The 16,481-nt window shown below is 36.4% G+C and overlaps 1 protein-coding gene and 1 pseudogene across 1 annotated transcript in view; one reads left to right on the forward strand and one right to left on the reverse strand.

The window, feature by feature from the left end:
* The window catches only part of KPNA3 (karyopherin subunit alpha 3), a 104,601-nt gene that overhangs the window by 76,277 nt on the left and 11,843 nt on the right, over nucleotides 1-16,481 (forward strand). Inside the window, exons 8-10 of the mRNA XM_047723352.1 lie at nucleotides 1,380-1,466; nucleotides 1,831-2,000; nucleotides 3,356-3,400. Of these exons, the coding sequence (XP_047579308.1) occupies nucleotides 1,380-1,466; nucleotides 1,831-2,000; nucleotides 3,356-3,400 (302 nt within the window). The remainder of the gene's footprint in view (nucleotides 1-1,379; nucleotides 1,467-1,830; nucleotides 2,001-3,355; nucleotides 3,401-16,481) is intronic.
* On the reverse strand, nucleotides 13,842-15,080 carry LOC125096399 (heterogeneous nuclear ribonucleoprotein A1-like; annotated as a pseudogene).

The raw sequence follows: 16,481 nt of genomic DNA on the forward strand, positions 1-16,481 counted from the left end.
CTAGCAGTGCCACTACTAGGTGGACCCAGCAGATATGAAAACATGTCCACACAAAGACTTGTATAATAGCGCAAACATGGAATTAATCCCAGTATCCATTAACTGATATAAGTAGATGAACAGAATGTGTTCTATAATAGAATACTATTCAGCAAGAAAAAAGAATGAAACATTGATATGTGCTATGTATGGATGACCTTCAAAAACACTATGCTAATTAAAGAAGCCAAACCAGAAAAAAAAACCCATATTAAAACAATTTCATCTGTATAAAATGTCCAAAATATGAAAATCTATAGAGACAGAAAGGAAATGAAATGGCTGTCTAAAGTTGGAGGAGTGGGCAATAGGACGGCTGTGGATATATGGCATTCTTTTCGGGTTGAAGGACATGTAAAATTAAATTGTAGCGATAACTGTACAACTCTGTATAAATACTAAAAATCACGGAATTGTGTACTTAAACAGATATATGTATATAAATTATATCTCAATAAAGCTGTTAAAAGTTGATTTTAGTTTAAGTGTTAAGTAAATAATACAGGTAGTGCAGAGATAAAACAAAAAATCCTGGAAGTAATACACAATTGACTGAACTTTAAGAAAAAGTGATCTGGGGACGCCTGGGTGGCTCAGTTGGTTAAGCAGCTGCCTTCGGCTCAGGTCATGATTCCAGCGTCCTGGGATCGAGTCCCACATCGGGCTCCTTGCTCAGCAGGAGCCTGCTTCTCCCTCTGCCTCTGCCTGCCATTCTGTCTGCCTGTGCTTGCTCTCTCTCCCTCTCTCTCTGACAAATAAATAAAATCTTTAAAAAAAAAAAAAAAAAAAAAAAAAGTGATCTGGCTTATATTTAGTTTCCTACCTGAAGTGAGTATGATACCAGTGTTTTACATTACACTTATATTAACGTGTAAATTATGTAAGAGTAAAGATTATAATGATAAATTATTTTAATTTATAAGATAAGCCAGTTAGGGGAATGATCAGTTTTTTAGATAAACTCCCATATCAGCAATTGGGATCGTACTGACTGAAGTATTATATTCTAAGTTTATGTGTTTGGGGGGAATCTTTTTCTTTTTTAATGCCTTAAAGGAAGAATTTCCTGCTGCTGTTTTCTTTTAGTTAATGATATATAATAGCAACTTGTAAATCTTTTCAAGTGTTACTTGAAATTCAAGTGTTACTTGAATATTACTAGGGGAAAATACTAAAATGAACATTTTTTATGGTAACATTATTTGCCACATCTATTCATTCAATGAACTGTAATTGGGTAACCATAGTATGCCGGGCTCTGTATATTTTATCAGCTTATTTAGTCTGAAATCTATAAACTCTTAAACATTTTGCAGTATCAATATTTGTTTTTATTATAGATGCCGTACCTCTTTTTTTGAGACTTCTCCATTCACCACATCAGAATGTTTGTGAACAAGCGGTATGGGCTTTGGGAAACATTATAGGTAAGTTGGATTTAGGTTTAGAAAGACTCTAATTAAGAATCTTAATTAACTTTTTTCCTACATTGGCATAGCCATTACATCCTATGTTTCCTCTAATTTTAACGTGGGTTGACTATCTTCTTGCCTCATAAAAACTAACTTAAGATGGTACGTCTTGAAACAGATAATGCAATTTGCTATCAGGATTTGTAGGTTAAATTTGTGTTCTCCAAATCAAAATCTAGAGAAAGAGCAACACTTGATGCCCTTGACTAATGGTGAGGAAACATAGAACATCAGTGTCCCAACATGAGCCATTGCATACATTTCAGACTTTCTCATCCTGAATGTAATTTTTTTTTAAATACAATTTTCATTTCTGTAGGTGATGGTCCTCAATGTAGAGATTATGTCATATCACTGGGAGTTGTCAAACCTCTTCTGTCCTTCATCAATCCCTCCATTCCCATCACCTTCCTTCGGAACGTCACATGGGTCATTGTCAATCTCTGCAGGAATAAGGACCCCCCACCGCCTATGGAGACAGTTCAGGAGGTAAATGAAGAATTGCAAAGCCCAGATGGTATATTTTCCCTATGTTTATGCTTTAGATTTTCATTCAGGGAATTAAATAATGCATATACTTACTTCATTGCAACTATGAGATCTTTGAAGTAACATATTGTATTTAATTTTTGACTCCCATGAAATGAAAGTTGAGTATCTTATGGCATCTCACAAAATGTTCATCCACCCTAATTCTTATTTTTTATTGACTATTTTCATGAAAAAACAACTTTCAAAAAGAAAAATACAAAAGGAGAAAACCAAATCTCAAAGGTTTTATTACTACATTGCATTGTTGGTTTATTACTAAAAAAAAAAGGGAGATTGCTACAAATAAAACTGGTATATTTACATGCAGATGTTCTCGAATGACTTTACATTAAGTCCAATTGAAATTTCTCTAGATTTCTGACAAAATCAGTGTTCTTAAATGTGTGACATATTTTGTGTTAAATCTACGAATTAAAGTAAAAACTTTTCTATCTACATTTAAGTTGTAAATGTATCTGAGTATTTTAAGTTTTTGAAAAATCCTATGCAACCTTTAATCACTTGACTGTCAAAAAATGTTAACTGTAAACCTTTGTGATAGACATCTTCACCAGTTTCTGTGTTTTGCTGTTAGAGAAAGGGTACTTAGTGTGATTCCCTCACACCCCTACTTCTTCCCTCCCAGATTAAAAGGAAAAAAAAAAAAAAGATATGTAAGGCCTGAATTCAGCAAACTATATACTTTGTACTGGTTATAATTTTCTTGATTAAATCTGAAATCAGAAACTTTAATTTGACTGAAGTAGCTAATTAAATAAAATCTTATCTTATTCTTTAAGCAAGTAAGTGAGGTGACATTTTTAAAGAATAGCTTTTTTTTAGGGGCACCTGACTGTCTCAGCCAATAAAGCATGTGACTCTTGATCTTGGGGTTGTAAGATTGAGCCCCAGGTTGAGTATAGAGATGACTTAAAAATAAAATCTTTACCAAAAAAAAAAAAAAAACCAGCTTTTTTTTTAGCTAGCTGTATTGTATAATTGCATCTTCATTCTTTCCATTTGACATTATATATTAGAAAGAAGGTTACAGAAAACAACTGTTTTTCCTTTAAGGTGCATTAATCTCTGCCAGACTTATTTGGATATTTTAATTGAATATCTGAACTATGTTCTTGGTTTTTTCAGATTGAACTGAAATCAGATTTTCACTTTCCTAATAGAGATTTAAACAAATTTAACGTTGTCTTTTCTTGCTTTGCAAGTAATATTTACTGCTTTTTGTATCACAGTTATTCATTTTTACAAAGACATATTCATCAACTCTAGTGTTATTTATTATCTTCTTTCCTCAGATTTTGCCAGCATTATGTGTCCTCATATATCATACAGACATAAATGTAAGTAAAGTAGAATCTTAGATTTGGGATTTTGCTCTTGATGGGACTGGAAGGGTTATTTATTTTTTAGACTTTTGTAAGTGTCAGCATGTATTTTATTAACTTGTGAATCTTCCACAATGTTAACCTTTTTCAGAAATAGAATTAAGATTATATTAACTTTATATCTTAAATCATCCAGATAGCAAAAATGCAAACTTCAGAGAAATCTCACATATGTCATTATTTATCTGTGTCATTCATATTATTTTAAGTATCAATATTTATAAAGTGGTAAAAACTTTATAAAGCACCTTCATATTTCTTTAAACCTCATTAGTGGGTTAAGAGTCCAACTCTTGATGTTAGCTAAGGCAATGATGGCAGGGTCATGGGATTGAGACCTCAGTTGGGTTCTACATTGGTCTCCCTGCTTAGCCCTAAGTCTGCTTGTCCCTCTCCATCCCCCCTCTTGCTCTCTCTCTCTCTTTGTCTCTCTCAAGTAAATAAATCTTTTAAAAAAATAAATCTCTTTTGATACTTTTAATAGGATTGATATTATGCCATCATAGAATTTCTTATAGAATAAGAAACTGGGCCTCAGGGAAAGATTAAATGATTCATCCAAGGTTGAAGAGCTTATAAGAATTAAAGTTGATGTTCAAAACAGAGATCTTCTTAAAAAACAAAAACAAAAAAAATTGAGATCTTCCAATGGCACATTTTGTGTGCTTTGTGTGAAACCACACTGCCTCCCAAGACAACCTTTGGAGGTATATAGTATTGAAGAATATCAAGTATTCTTTTTAAGTTTAAGTATTCTTTTTAAGTTTAAATGCAAAGGCATTTTCAGGTGATTTGGTCATTACGTGAGATTTAGTTAAGAATTTACTATATGTATTCTAGCAGATTTTTTTTTATTAAATAATCTGAAAACTCCCCTTAATGTAGCAAAGCAAAATGTTACTTTTCCATGGAGTAAAATAATGAATAAATTTAGTTAGTGTTCATCTAGCATTGATTTGGCTTCTCTTGTTCTGGCTAAGATCTTTCTGATTTGCCATATGTTTCTGTTTTATAATGCTGTCTTTGTTTACATACACATGTAATAAAAATGTGTGTGTTTGCCAGAGCTATGTGTGCGATTTATCACTGGCATGAAGAAAATGCATTTGCTAACATTGCTAACCTTGAACCACATTTCTCTTACTCATTTTAGAACTTTAAGCTCTTAGGATGGAATGTTTTTGCAACTAAATAACTTGTCATTTGTGCCATATTAGCCTGAAATGTCATAAAAATTAAGTGAAACCTGTTTAGTCATATACTGTCCTATTTTTAAAATGAATATAAACATGACTTAGTAAAAAAAGTAGTAACTATCTTAACAGCAAGAAGGAGTAAAATTATATCACAAAATGTATTTGTTGCTAAATTTATTTCTAAGCATTCCAATCACAAGGTTATAGGTAAAATAAACAAAATATCTGATATTGGCGCCAAGACTTTTACCCCAGGACATTATGGAATTGATTCCAACCAGATGAAATCTTCTACCATCTATTGATGATCTTTATTTGAAAGCCAGGGGTATTGAGTTACAGGTATATTTGTCAAGTTGAACAAATACATGGATTAACCACTTAAGCTAAAATTGTGCTTTGAATTGTAGGCTCAAAGATAAAAAAGACATAGAGACCCTGCCTTCTAAGACCTTTACATTAGTAGCAGGTAAAAAGAGTTGGGAGGTGGGGCGCCTGGGTGGCTCAGTGGGTTAAGCCGCTGCCTTCGGCTCAGGTCATGATCTCAGGGTCCTGGGATCGAGTCCCACATCGGGCTCTCTGCTCAGCAGGAAGCCTGCTTCCCTCTCTCTCTCTCTCTGCCTGCCTCTCCGTCTACTTGTGATCTCTCTCTCTGTCAAAAAAAAAAAAAAAAAAAAAAAAATCTTAAAAAAAAAAAAAGAGTTGGAAGGAATAAACTTGTGTTGACAACTTGCTATGCTCAATCTGTTACTGTAATTTCCTTCTACCTTAACTGTATCCTTATGTGATCAGTTTTATTCTCCTATTTTATTAATAAAGAGTTTAAAATTCAGTAAAGTAAAATAACCTAAGCGTCTATATGATAAATAAGAGCCATAGCTGAGACTTGAAGCTATGTCTACATCCTGTGCGTTTTTTATAACATGATCCCATAAATACAGAATATGGTGTGAAAACAGAGTAAAAGTGAAATAGAGGAATGACCAAAATGCTAATTATGAGAGTGCATGTTCTCTCTGGCAACCAGAAAGCTTCACTGAGAAAGTAACATTTGAAACTAGTATCTGTGGAGAAAGATGGTGGTAGAAGTGGCAACAGGGGTAACAAAGATGGATTATTTTAATAGCTAACATTTATTAAGGGTTGAAAATGTGCGGGGCATTACTTTAAGCACTTTTCATATGTTAACTCATTTATTCTTTATTAAAATGAGATTGGTACCATCATTATCTCCCTCTTACAAATTTGGTAAAAGAGGCAGATAGTTAAATTATGTAATGTCATACAGCTGGGACAAGTAGTACTTTTTCAAGTTGGGAAAAGTCATTTCAGGCATCTGAGGAAAGATAAGAAAGACTCAGGATCATATTTGGAGGGTTTGGAGAATACAGGTAGTTAGTAACCCAACACATTTGCTGGGGAGTTAAGTCACAGGGTTTTCAATCCTGTGTTGAACAGTTTTGGCTTTATCTTGTGATCAGTGGAGAGTCATTGAAGATTTTTAAATAGAGGAGTGATGTGCTTATATCTGTTATGGTCAGATAACTGAGAAGAGCTATGCAGGGTTTGGAATGGGGAGGGTATGAATGTAATTAGGCTTATTTTACCATCATAATTGGTTTAAAGAAGTTGATGAGGTCTAAGTTAGAAACAGTAATGATTAAAAGAGGAAAAGTTTGGGTGTTAAGAGATTAAAATAAGTAGAACTTTGAGAGGAAAGGATCGAATTGAAGGAAAAGTAAAAATTACTTTGGTTTCTAATTTAGCAGTCCGCATGGGTAATAATGCCATAACCACCGAAGGAGTTAAGCAAAAGGATGAGACTGGTAGAGAAGGTTGATGAGTCTATTGTAGGGCAGACACATTGATTCTGATTTACTTGCAGTTCCTCCATAGCAGTATTCTAAGAAGGAAAACTCAATATAGACTTGAGATTTATCAGTATTTAAGGGATTCATGAAAATATGGAAAAAGAGCTAAAAGTTGAATTCTAAGAAATGCTCTGCATTTGAGTAGTGGCATCAAGGGAGCCAGCAAAGCAGTTGTTAAAACTAGAGAGAGGGAAAAATAAATTATAAAAACAAAGAATGGGGGAAAATACAGCAGAAATTTAGCAGTGTCTGAATCACACAGCATCTTATGTACCACCTTAAGGGCCATATGTCCTTTTTATGTAGCTGATTGCAAACCAAAGAATAATGGTCTAATTTGTATTCTGGTTTAATGATTCATATCATTAAGTGGAATGTAGATTTTAGGGGGGAGGTGGAGTTGGGAAGACAAATTGGTGGTGATTTTCTGGTGTGGATGAGAAAAGATTAGCACCAGTACTAGAGCTTAGATATCAAGAAGATAAGAGAAGACTCTAGAAATGTTTCAGAAAGATAAGAGAAGACTCTAGAAATTTGCTGGGTTTGATATGGGTGGTAAGAAAAGAGGAAGTCATATACATCTTTCTAATTTGAGTTTTAAGGTGTAGGACACAACAAATCAAGAATAGCAGGCAGAGGAATGAAACAGTAGGAGTGACTTGATTTATGAGACAGAGACTAGTGAGAATGCTGAGGAAGCTGGCTTGGGGTGTAGAGATAATTAGTTGGTTTATGGATTACGATATGCCTATGTGATATTAGAAGAAAAACTAAATATTGACAAGACTAGAGACAAAATCTGGACTGATTCAGGTTAGTCTCTGTTTATTGCTCTTTAGTTAGCATACTTCTTTTTATTTTATTATTGTGTTATGTTAATCACCATAAAATACATCATTAGTTTTTGATGCAGTGTTCCAAGATTCATTGTTTATGTACAACACCCAGTGCCCTATGACCTGGCAATTGCACTACTGGGTATTTATCCCGAAGATACAGATGTAGTAAAGAGAAGGGCCATTTGTACCCCAGTGTTCATAGCAGCAATGTCCACAATAGCCAAAGTGAAAAGAGGTAAGATGCCCTTCAACAGATGAATGGATAAAGAAGATATGTTCCATATATACAATGGAAGATTATGCCTCTATCAGAAAGGATGAATACCCAACTTTTGCATCAACATGGACAGGACTGGAGGAGATTGCGCTGAGTGAAATAAGTCAAGCAGAGAAATTCAATTATCATACGGTTTCATTTACTTGTGGAGCATAAGGAATAACATGGAGGACATTAGGAGAAGAAAAGGAAAAGTGAATTGGGAGAAATCCAAAGAGAGACAAAGCATGAGAGACTGTGGACTTTGAGAAACAAACTGAGGGTTTTAGAGGGAAAGGGAGTAGGGGGATGGGTGAGCCCGGTGGTGGGTATTAAGGAGGGCACAGATTGCAGTTAGTGTGCTTCTTAAAGTTAATTTGCAGTTGCAGTGACTCTGTAGCATTTGGTTTTCCTGCCCTTTTCAAAGTTGTTCATCCATGGCTTAACATGCCTAGACAATTTTGAGTGTTACCTAACGTTTGGTACAACTCTAGCTTATTGTATTGCTGGTGCAAATGAAATTAATCAGTTGTAGCAGATTGGTTATTGTGGAGACTTGATTATTAGTGACACTTGATGATAAGCCTGTCAGGGATCCCTGAGACCACCCTAAGTTCAATGAACTGCTAGAAAGAGTCACAGAAAACTGTTACACTCATGCTTGTAGTTTATTACAGCAAAAGGATACAGATTCATTCAGGAAAAACTTAAGTTTTTTTCCTTCCTATATAGGGAAAATCCCAGCCCTTCCCATCTGTGTGTTCATCCTCTCTGTGTTCTCCTTTACTACTCACATGGACTGCTTCACTTCCGACAAGTCTGGTTGCCAGATGTATAGGGGTTTTCCCCACAACAAAAGGCAAATCTCTGTGATACCATCTGGGTACCCTATAATTTAATTTGATTGTGACACGGTCTACCTAGAAAGAGTATCCGATCCCACAGGTTAAGCATTCATTTCTCTCAGGTCCGCAACCCCCACCCCACCACTCACACTTCAGATGCCAGTTGCAAGCCCAGATTGTCACCTGTGCTTCTGACTAACTGGCTATAGATAGGAAGTTCCAACAACCCTGTCCTTGAGTTCAGTTAGGTTAATTTGTTAAAGTGGCTCACAGAACTCAGGGTAACACATTCGCTGGTTTATTAAAGGAGATGATAAAGGATACAGGTGAAGAGATACAAAGAGCAAGATCTAGGAGGGCCCTAAGGGCAGGAGCTCTATCCAGGAAGCTCACTAAATTTTGTGCTATTGGGATTTTTATGCAGGTTTCTTCATTAGGCATGATCCATTATTAACTCAATTTCCAGCCCTTCTCCCCTCTCTGGATAGGGTTGAAAACTCCAAATTTCTAATCAGGGCTTGGTCTTTCTGGCAACCAGTATCCATCCAAGAGCCTACCCAGAGTCATCTAAATAGAACAAAAGATGCTCCTAGTTCTCTTATTACTTAGGAGTTTATAAGAGTTTAGGAGTCCTGTGTCAGGGACAGGGTCAATGGCAGATACTAGAACAAGAGGTGTTCCTAGTGCTCTTACTGCATAAGAAATTAGTTTTAGGAGCCCTGTGCCAGGACACAGTGCCAGGGACAGTCACTTATATATATATAAATATTTATACTGTTTACATATATATATATATATATATATATATATATATATATATATATATATATATTTCTTACTATTTCACAAGATTAAAATCAACAAAGGCAAAAGGCAGAGGGCAGAGTTTAGGAGAAACCAGTTATAAGCTTCCAGTTCTTCTCTCCCAGTGGAGTTGTAAGGACAGTGCTTTATTTTCCCAGCAACCATGAGTGACACATATGAACACATGAAATATTGCTAACCAGGAATCTCCTGAACTGCAGTGTGCAGGGTATTTATTGGGGGGTCAGTCATATAGGCATGGACAGCCTGCACGACTGTCCTTACCTACTGAGTCTTCATCCCCTCTGGAGGACAAACTGATATAGTGTCGCCCACAACTTCAAACTAAAAGAGATATTCAACATGAAAATCACATCATTACATAAGCTAATTTTCCCAAGATCTCAGGTATACATTGTAATCAGACAGGATAATCCAAGAGTGCAGAGGTTATCTCAAAGGAGCTAATCAAGGGCAGGTCCTTCTTTGGAATGTGTAAGATGTGAGCACCCCTAGTCTTCTAAGTTACCCATTGCTGCATATAAGGATAAAGTATAAGTACACACTTGTAACTCTAGTTGGCTCTGAAGCATGTGTGAATTTGACATTCCGTAGACATTCCACGGATACCTAATCTTCTAGGAAATGCTGTACATATTAATAGCAGTCTTCTGTAACAGTGCCTAACAGGACATTTTTTGTTAGCACATTTATTGGAGGTGACATAGATCAGTGAAGGTCTTTGAGCTGAACTTATTCTTATTGGAAGACTTCAAGTTGCTGGAGATTTTCGTTTGGTTCATATGCCAGTTTTCAAAACTATTATCTCAGAACATTAACCATGTAGAGTTGTCAGTCTTTTGCGTGTGTGCATATATGCCCTCTGTTGTGTGTCTAGAGATCAGCTTTCTAGCAGTCTTCAAGTATCTGATATACTAGCTGAAGTATAAACTTTTAAAGCTTTCTAGCAGAGAAAAAACAGGCATGCATAGTGAAAAATAATTAAAGTAGCCCAGGATTACTGAAGACTTTGTTGGCACATCATTAATCAAATGATTAGCTGGAAGAATATACTCATTGACTATTAGTCACTGTAAAACCCAGATAGTTTAGCATTGAAATCAAGAAAAAGGGAAAACCGAAAAAAAAAAGAATAGTAGGGGGAAAGGTATAAAATAACAGAAGCAGCTTACATGGGAAGAGGCAACAAAAAGTAAAATTACAAGCATCAGAGACATAGAGCACTCGCTGTTAACCTGATAATGGAGATGGAAAAAAGCAAACTTTGATGAAAACAGAAGAAGCTAGAGTGGCCTGATAATCGTGTGCTGTGAATTTTAAAGTTTTTAGAACTTTTTTAATACAGAATTTTCGGGGGCACTTTGGTGGCTCAGTTGGTTAAGCGTCCCAACCCTTGATTTTGGTTCAGGTTGTGTTCTCAGGTCCTGAGATCGAGTTTTGCTTCAGGTGCTGCACTGGGTGTGGAACCTGCTTAAGATTCTCACTCGCTCTCCCTCTGCCCTTCCTCTTGCTCCTGCACATCGATGCACACTTGTGTGCTCTCTCTCTCTTTTCAAAAGTTAAATACAAAAATTTTTTACATAAAATGAAATTTTCAGTGAAGACCCAATTATATTACCAAACAAAATTAAAGAGAGACTGGAAGTGTCTGCAGTTTCAGGAGGCCTAGGACTTAGCTGTAACTTACCTTACCCTACCAGTTTTTCAGATATTGTTGTGGAGATCCCACTGAAAATTATTAATTGACCTCAGCTTAGAAACCTTAAATATTTCATTTTTCTAGGTATCTGAATATTAGAAAAAAGTGGTCTTCTACCAGTAGTATGTGCCACATGATGGAGAAAAAGGTTACATTTTATTTAACAGCCTCCTAAAATACATGCCAAGGCAACCAGTTTTGTGAACATGATTTATTCAAACACACCATTATGGATAGGTATTCAGACTATTTCCTGAATTTTGCAACTATAAATAACATAGCATTAAATAATCCTGTGTGTTTTCATATTATTGGAGATACTCTTGAGGATAAATCCCTAGCAACAGGATTGCTAGATGAATGCATTATAATTTTGTTATATACTGCCCAAATTCCTTATCTTAGAGGCTGTGCCATTTTGTATTATCCAACAGCATCATACAAAAGCCTTACAAATAGAATGTGATGTCACATTTTTAATTTTTGCCAGTCTGATAGGTAAAAAACTGTGTATCAGTTTTAATTTGCATTCTTTTAAATAAGTGAAGTTGGACATGATTTCATGTATAAAGGGCCATTTTTACATCTTTGCAAATAGCCTGTTTTCATTTATTGCCTGTTTTTCTATCAGATTTTTGTTCTTTTTTCTTAGCTTTCAAGAGTTCTTTATATATTAAGGATATTAGCTCTTTATTTTGTGATACGTATTTCAGATATTTTCCTAATTTGTCTTTTGTCATTGATATATTTTGCTATACAGACTTTTTGCTTTTTATGTAAACAAATTTATCAATCTCTTCTTTTTGTTGAATCTAAATTTGTTTCCTATGTTAATAGATTTTTTTATTATGTTAAGCGAATATCCATAAAATCCTGTTATGAGTGTTGACATCAAGAATGGGTATTGAGGGGCACCTGTGTGGCTCAGTGGGTTAAAGCCTCTGCCTTCGGCTCAGGTCATGATCCCAGAGTCCTGGAATCGAGCCCCGCATCGGGCTCTCTCTGCCTGCCTCTCTGCCTAATTGTGATCTCTCTCTGTCAAATAAATAAAAATCTTTTAAAAGAATGGGTATTGAGGGGCATCTGGGTGGCTCAGTCAGTTAAGTTTCCAACTCTTGATTTCTACTCTGGTCATGATCTCAGGGTTTTGAGACTGAGACTCCCCACTGGGTATGGAGCCTGCCTAAGTTTCTCTCTTTCCCTCTCCCCCTCACGCCCCCTTAAAAGAAGGAATGGGTGTTGAATTTTTCAGTGTCTGTGGAGATAACCAGGGTTTTTCTCCTTAAATTGGTTAATGTGACATATTGATGATATTTCTAAAATTGAACCATCTTTGCATTTCTTTATTTTTTTTAATACTGATTGATTGATTGATTTTAGGCAGCTGGGAGAACATGGTGGGGGAGGGATAGAGGGAGAGAGTGAGAGAGAAAATCCCAAGTGGACTCCCCACTGAGCATGGAGTGCCATGCAGGGCTTGATCTCATGACTGCAAGATCGTGACTTGAGCTGAAACCAAGAGTCAGATGTTCAACCAACTGAGCCACCCAGGCGAACCTCTTCTTTGCATTTCTTAAATAATTCCACCTGATCATCATACGTTGCTTTCTTAGTGTGGTTTGGGATCCTGTTTGCTAATGTTTTATTTAGAATTTTTGTACCAGTATTCACGTAAGTGATACCAGTCTGCAGTTTGACTTTTGTGCTATCTTTATGAGGCATTAATATCATGTTTTTATTGCTTTTTTATTGAAGTTTAGGTATTAACATTATGGTTCTTTATTTTTTTATGCTCTAAAACAATTTATATAACATTGGGTCTATCTGATCTTTGAAGAATGGTAGTGTTGCCCTTGAAACTTTTGGGTCTTAGTACTTTGTGGGGTTAATTCCTTGATGATTTTCTTTGTCTTTGCTATGGAAATTATCTTGCTTAAACTGTCTATCTTTTCTGAGGTCAATTTTTTGTAAACTGTTATCCTAGGAAATTAATTCATTTCATCTAGATTTTTAACTTTACTTCCATCCACTATTTACTGTTCTTTTATTTTTAGCCTTTTTGAATTACTTAATTTTAGATGTGTCTCTTGTACACAGCATAGAACTGGGTTCTGTTTTGGGAGCCAATTTAAGAATCTTTTTATTGTTTATAGGTGAGTTAATCCTATTCATATTGTTTGATATGTTTAGTGTCAACTCTGTCACATTATTTTTTATAGTATTTTATGTGTAGTTTTATTTTCTATTTAGTGTGCTTTTTTTTTTTATTTTAGTATTTAGAAAACTTTGTTTTTGTTCTAATGTTACCTTTATACTTAGACCTTTAAAATGCCCTTTTCTTCTACTATCTGATTTGACAGTTTTTGGTGGGATTTTTTCGTTGTTTTTTTTTTTTTTTAAGATTTTATTTATTTATTTGACAGACAGAGATCACAGGTAGGCAGAGAGAGAGGAAGGGAAGCAGGTCCCTGGTGAGCAGAAAGCCCGACTCGGGGCTCGATCCCAGGACCCTGGGATCATGACCTGAGCTGAAGGTAGAGGCTTTAACCCACTGAGCCACCCAGGCACCCCTGATTTGACAGTTTTAAATAGTATTTTTTGACTCCTGCCTAATACCTATACAATAATTGAAGAGCTTATTCTGCTTTCTTTTCTCTTGCCTCATCCTCCCCTTTTTGAATCTGCTTATCGTTTGCCAAATTTAGGAAATTTTATGCCATTATTTCTTTAAATATTTTTCAGCTCCACTTCTCTTGGGACTTTTTTTTTTTTTTAAGCTACATTTATTCAGGTCATGATCAGACTATTACATTTAGCAATCAGCAGCATGGGTACAAAAAAAAAAAAAACTACATTAAAACCTTCTGTTGGAATGCATTATGAGTTCCACAGAACAGAAACTACAATAACCTGTTATACAATTAGTCACAAATACAGTCCTCGAGTTTTTTGCCCTTGCACCTGAGTATTGTCTAAAATAGGTCTTCTTTGTAGCAGCTAGGCCCTGCCACCACTGTGCTTGGGTGAGTTCACAAATCTGTGTAACCTGTAGCTTCCCTGTCATTTCTCTGGCTCTCCTCTCCTGCTAAGCTTTGTTTCCTGGCAGTTATTAAAACCTTCTGCCACTGCCGTAGTTACTACTCCTGCTGGAACCACCATAGCCACCTTGGTTTCATGGTTTGGCAGAGTATTGGCCTCCACCAGCATAGGGGCCAGAGCTTCTGCCTCCAAAATTTCCTCCTTTCGTGGGTCCAAAATTTGAAGATTGATTGTTGTAATTGCCAAAATCATTCTAGCTTCTGCCATCTCCATAGTTGCTTCCATCGTTACCAAATTGGTTATAGCCATCACCACTGCCACCGTATCCACCACCACCTTGACTGCCACCAAAGCCACCTTGACCACTGAAGTTCCCTCCACTACCAAAGTTGTCATTCCCACTAAAACCATCTTCACGACCACCTCCAAACTTTCTAGAACCACTTCAGCTTCTTTGGCTGGATGAAGCACTAGCCATCTCTTGCTTAGATAGGGCTTTCCTTACTTCACAGTTGTAGCCATTGACAGTATGGTATTTTTGAATGACAGTCTTGTCTACAGAGTCATGGTCATTAAATGTTACAAAAGCAAAACACCTCTTTTTGCCACTGCCTCGGTCAGTCATGATCTCAGTCACTTCGATTTTCCCATACTGTTCAAAAGCATCTCTTAGATGATATTCTTCAGTGTCTTCTTTAATGCCATCAACAAAAATCTTTTTCACAGTTTAGTGGGCACCGGCTCTTTGAGAATCTTGAGACAGCCCTCTTTGGTTCCACAACTCTTCCATCCACCATGTGTGGCCTTGCGTTCGTGGCTGCATCCACCTTCTCCACAGGGGAATATGTGACAAACCTAAAGCCTCTGGAGCACGTGGTGTTTGGATCTCACAACACCACAGAGTCCGTAAGCGTTCCCCATTGCTCAGAATGGCTCCTCAAACTCATTGGTTATTTGAAAGCTCAAACCTCCAATGAAGAACTTCCGCAGCTGTTCAGGCTCTTTGGGAGGCTCTGACTTAGACATGATGGTAAGTGGGAAGGGAACTTTAATGATGCTTACTCAGTGGCGCCCACTGGCAGAAAGTTCTCTTGGGACTCTTGATGGCACAATGTTCAATCTTTTGGTACTGCTCTACAACGCTCATGAAATTTGTTTTTCCTGTTACTCAGATTGGGTGATTTGTATTGATCTATCTTTGAATTTGTTGATTTTTTTTCCTTTTCTCCATTTTACTAGTGAGTCATTCCAGTGAGTTTTAAGTTTGGATTACTGATTTTTTCAGCTTAAAATTTTCTGTTTGAGTCTTCCTTATATCTTTTATTTCTTTGCTAAGATTTCCTATATTTGTTTGTTTTAAATATATTTGTAATTGCTCACTGACGTATTTTTATGATAGTTCTTTGAAAATCTTTGTCAGATAATTTCAGTATCTGTGTCATCTCAGTATTGACATCTGTTGACTGTCTTTTTCCTTTTGAGTTGAGATGTTCCTGGTTCTTGGTATGACAATGTAAGCCTGCACATTTTGGGTGTTATGTTATACGACTCTGGTTTCTGTATAAATCTTATTACCTGTTACTGCCAGACTGAGTAGTAGACAGGTTTTGCCCATACACACAACATCTGCAGACACCCTTCAGTAGGGTGGCCTCAGTGCTGGGTGGAATTGTAGGTGCATTCAGCTCTCAGGCATAGCTCCCTTCTGGCCTTCCATTTTTGAAGTTGCAATATTTCTATTTTTGCAGAACATACACCATTTGTAAATTATTCTTCCACTCCTATCCCATGTTTATTTTAGTCTGTGATTTACAATGAAATATTTCTTCAGGCATCTCTTAGTTGAATGAAGCTCATCCTCTTGTATAGAAGGCATCAGCATATTTTTCTGAAAAGGACAGATAGTAAATATCAGAGGCTCTTGGAACCACATGGTCTCTGTCCCACTAGTGTGACATAGTTTTACCTAGGATATGTTGCTTTTAAACACTTAACTCTCTTTCCCTCTTCTCTTCTCTGAAATCTTACATAGGCGTAGGGCAGGAGGCCCAAACAAAAACTAGATTTTAATTTTTTCTTTTCCTACAGGTAATTTGAAATTTGTAGTATTTTCTGACTCCTAGTAATGCTGAAAGTGTGGACTGTATTTGTTTGTTTGTATGTTTTTAAGATTTCATTATTTATTGAGAGAGAGAGAGGGAGCATGCAAGCAGGGGGAAGAGGCAGAGGGAGAAGCAGACTCCCCACTAAGTAGGGAGCCTGATGTGGGGCTCAATCCCAGGGGTCTGAGATCATGACCTGAGCTGAGGGCAGATTCTTATCCAACTTGGGTGCCCAGGTGACCCCACCCAGGAACCCCTCTGCCTGTTTTCCAATTCATCTGTCTGATATATAAATGCAGAAGTTAGTGTAGACGTTGTCTCAGACTTGTCTCATTTTTGTGGAGAATGGTCTGAGGTAGGCATT

The sequence above is a fragment of the Lutra lutra genome, chromosome 3, assembly GCF_902655055.1.
Source record: "Lutra lutra chromosome 3, mLutLut1.2, whole genome shotgun sequence".
NCBI classification, from domain to species: Eukaryota; Metazoa; Chordata; class Mammalia; order Carnivora; family Mustelidae; genus Lutra; species Lutra lutra.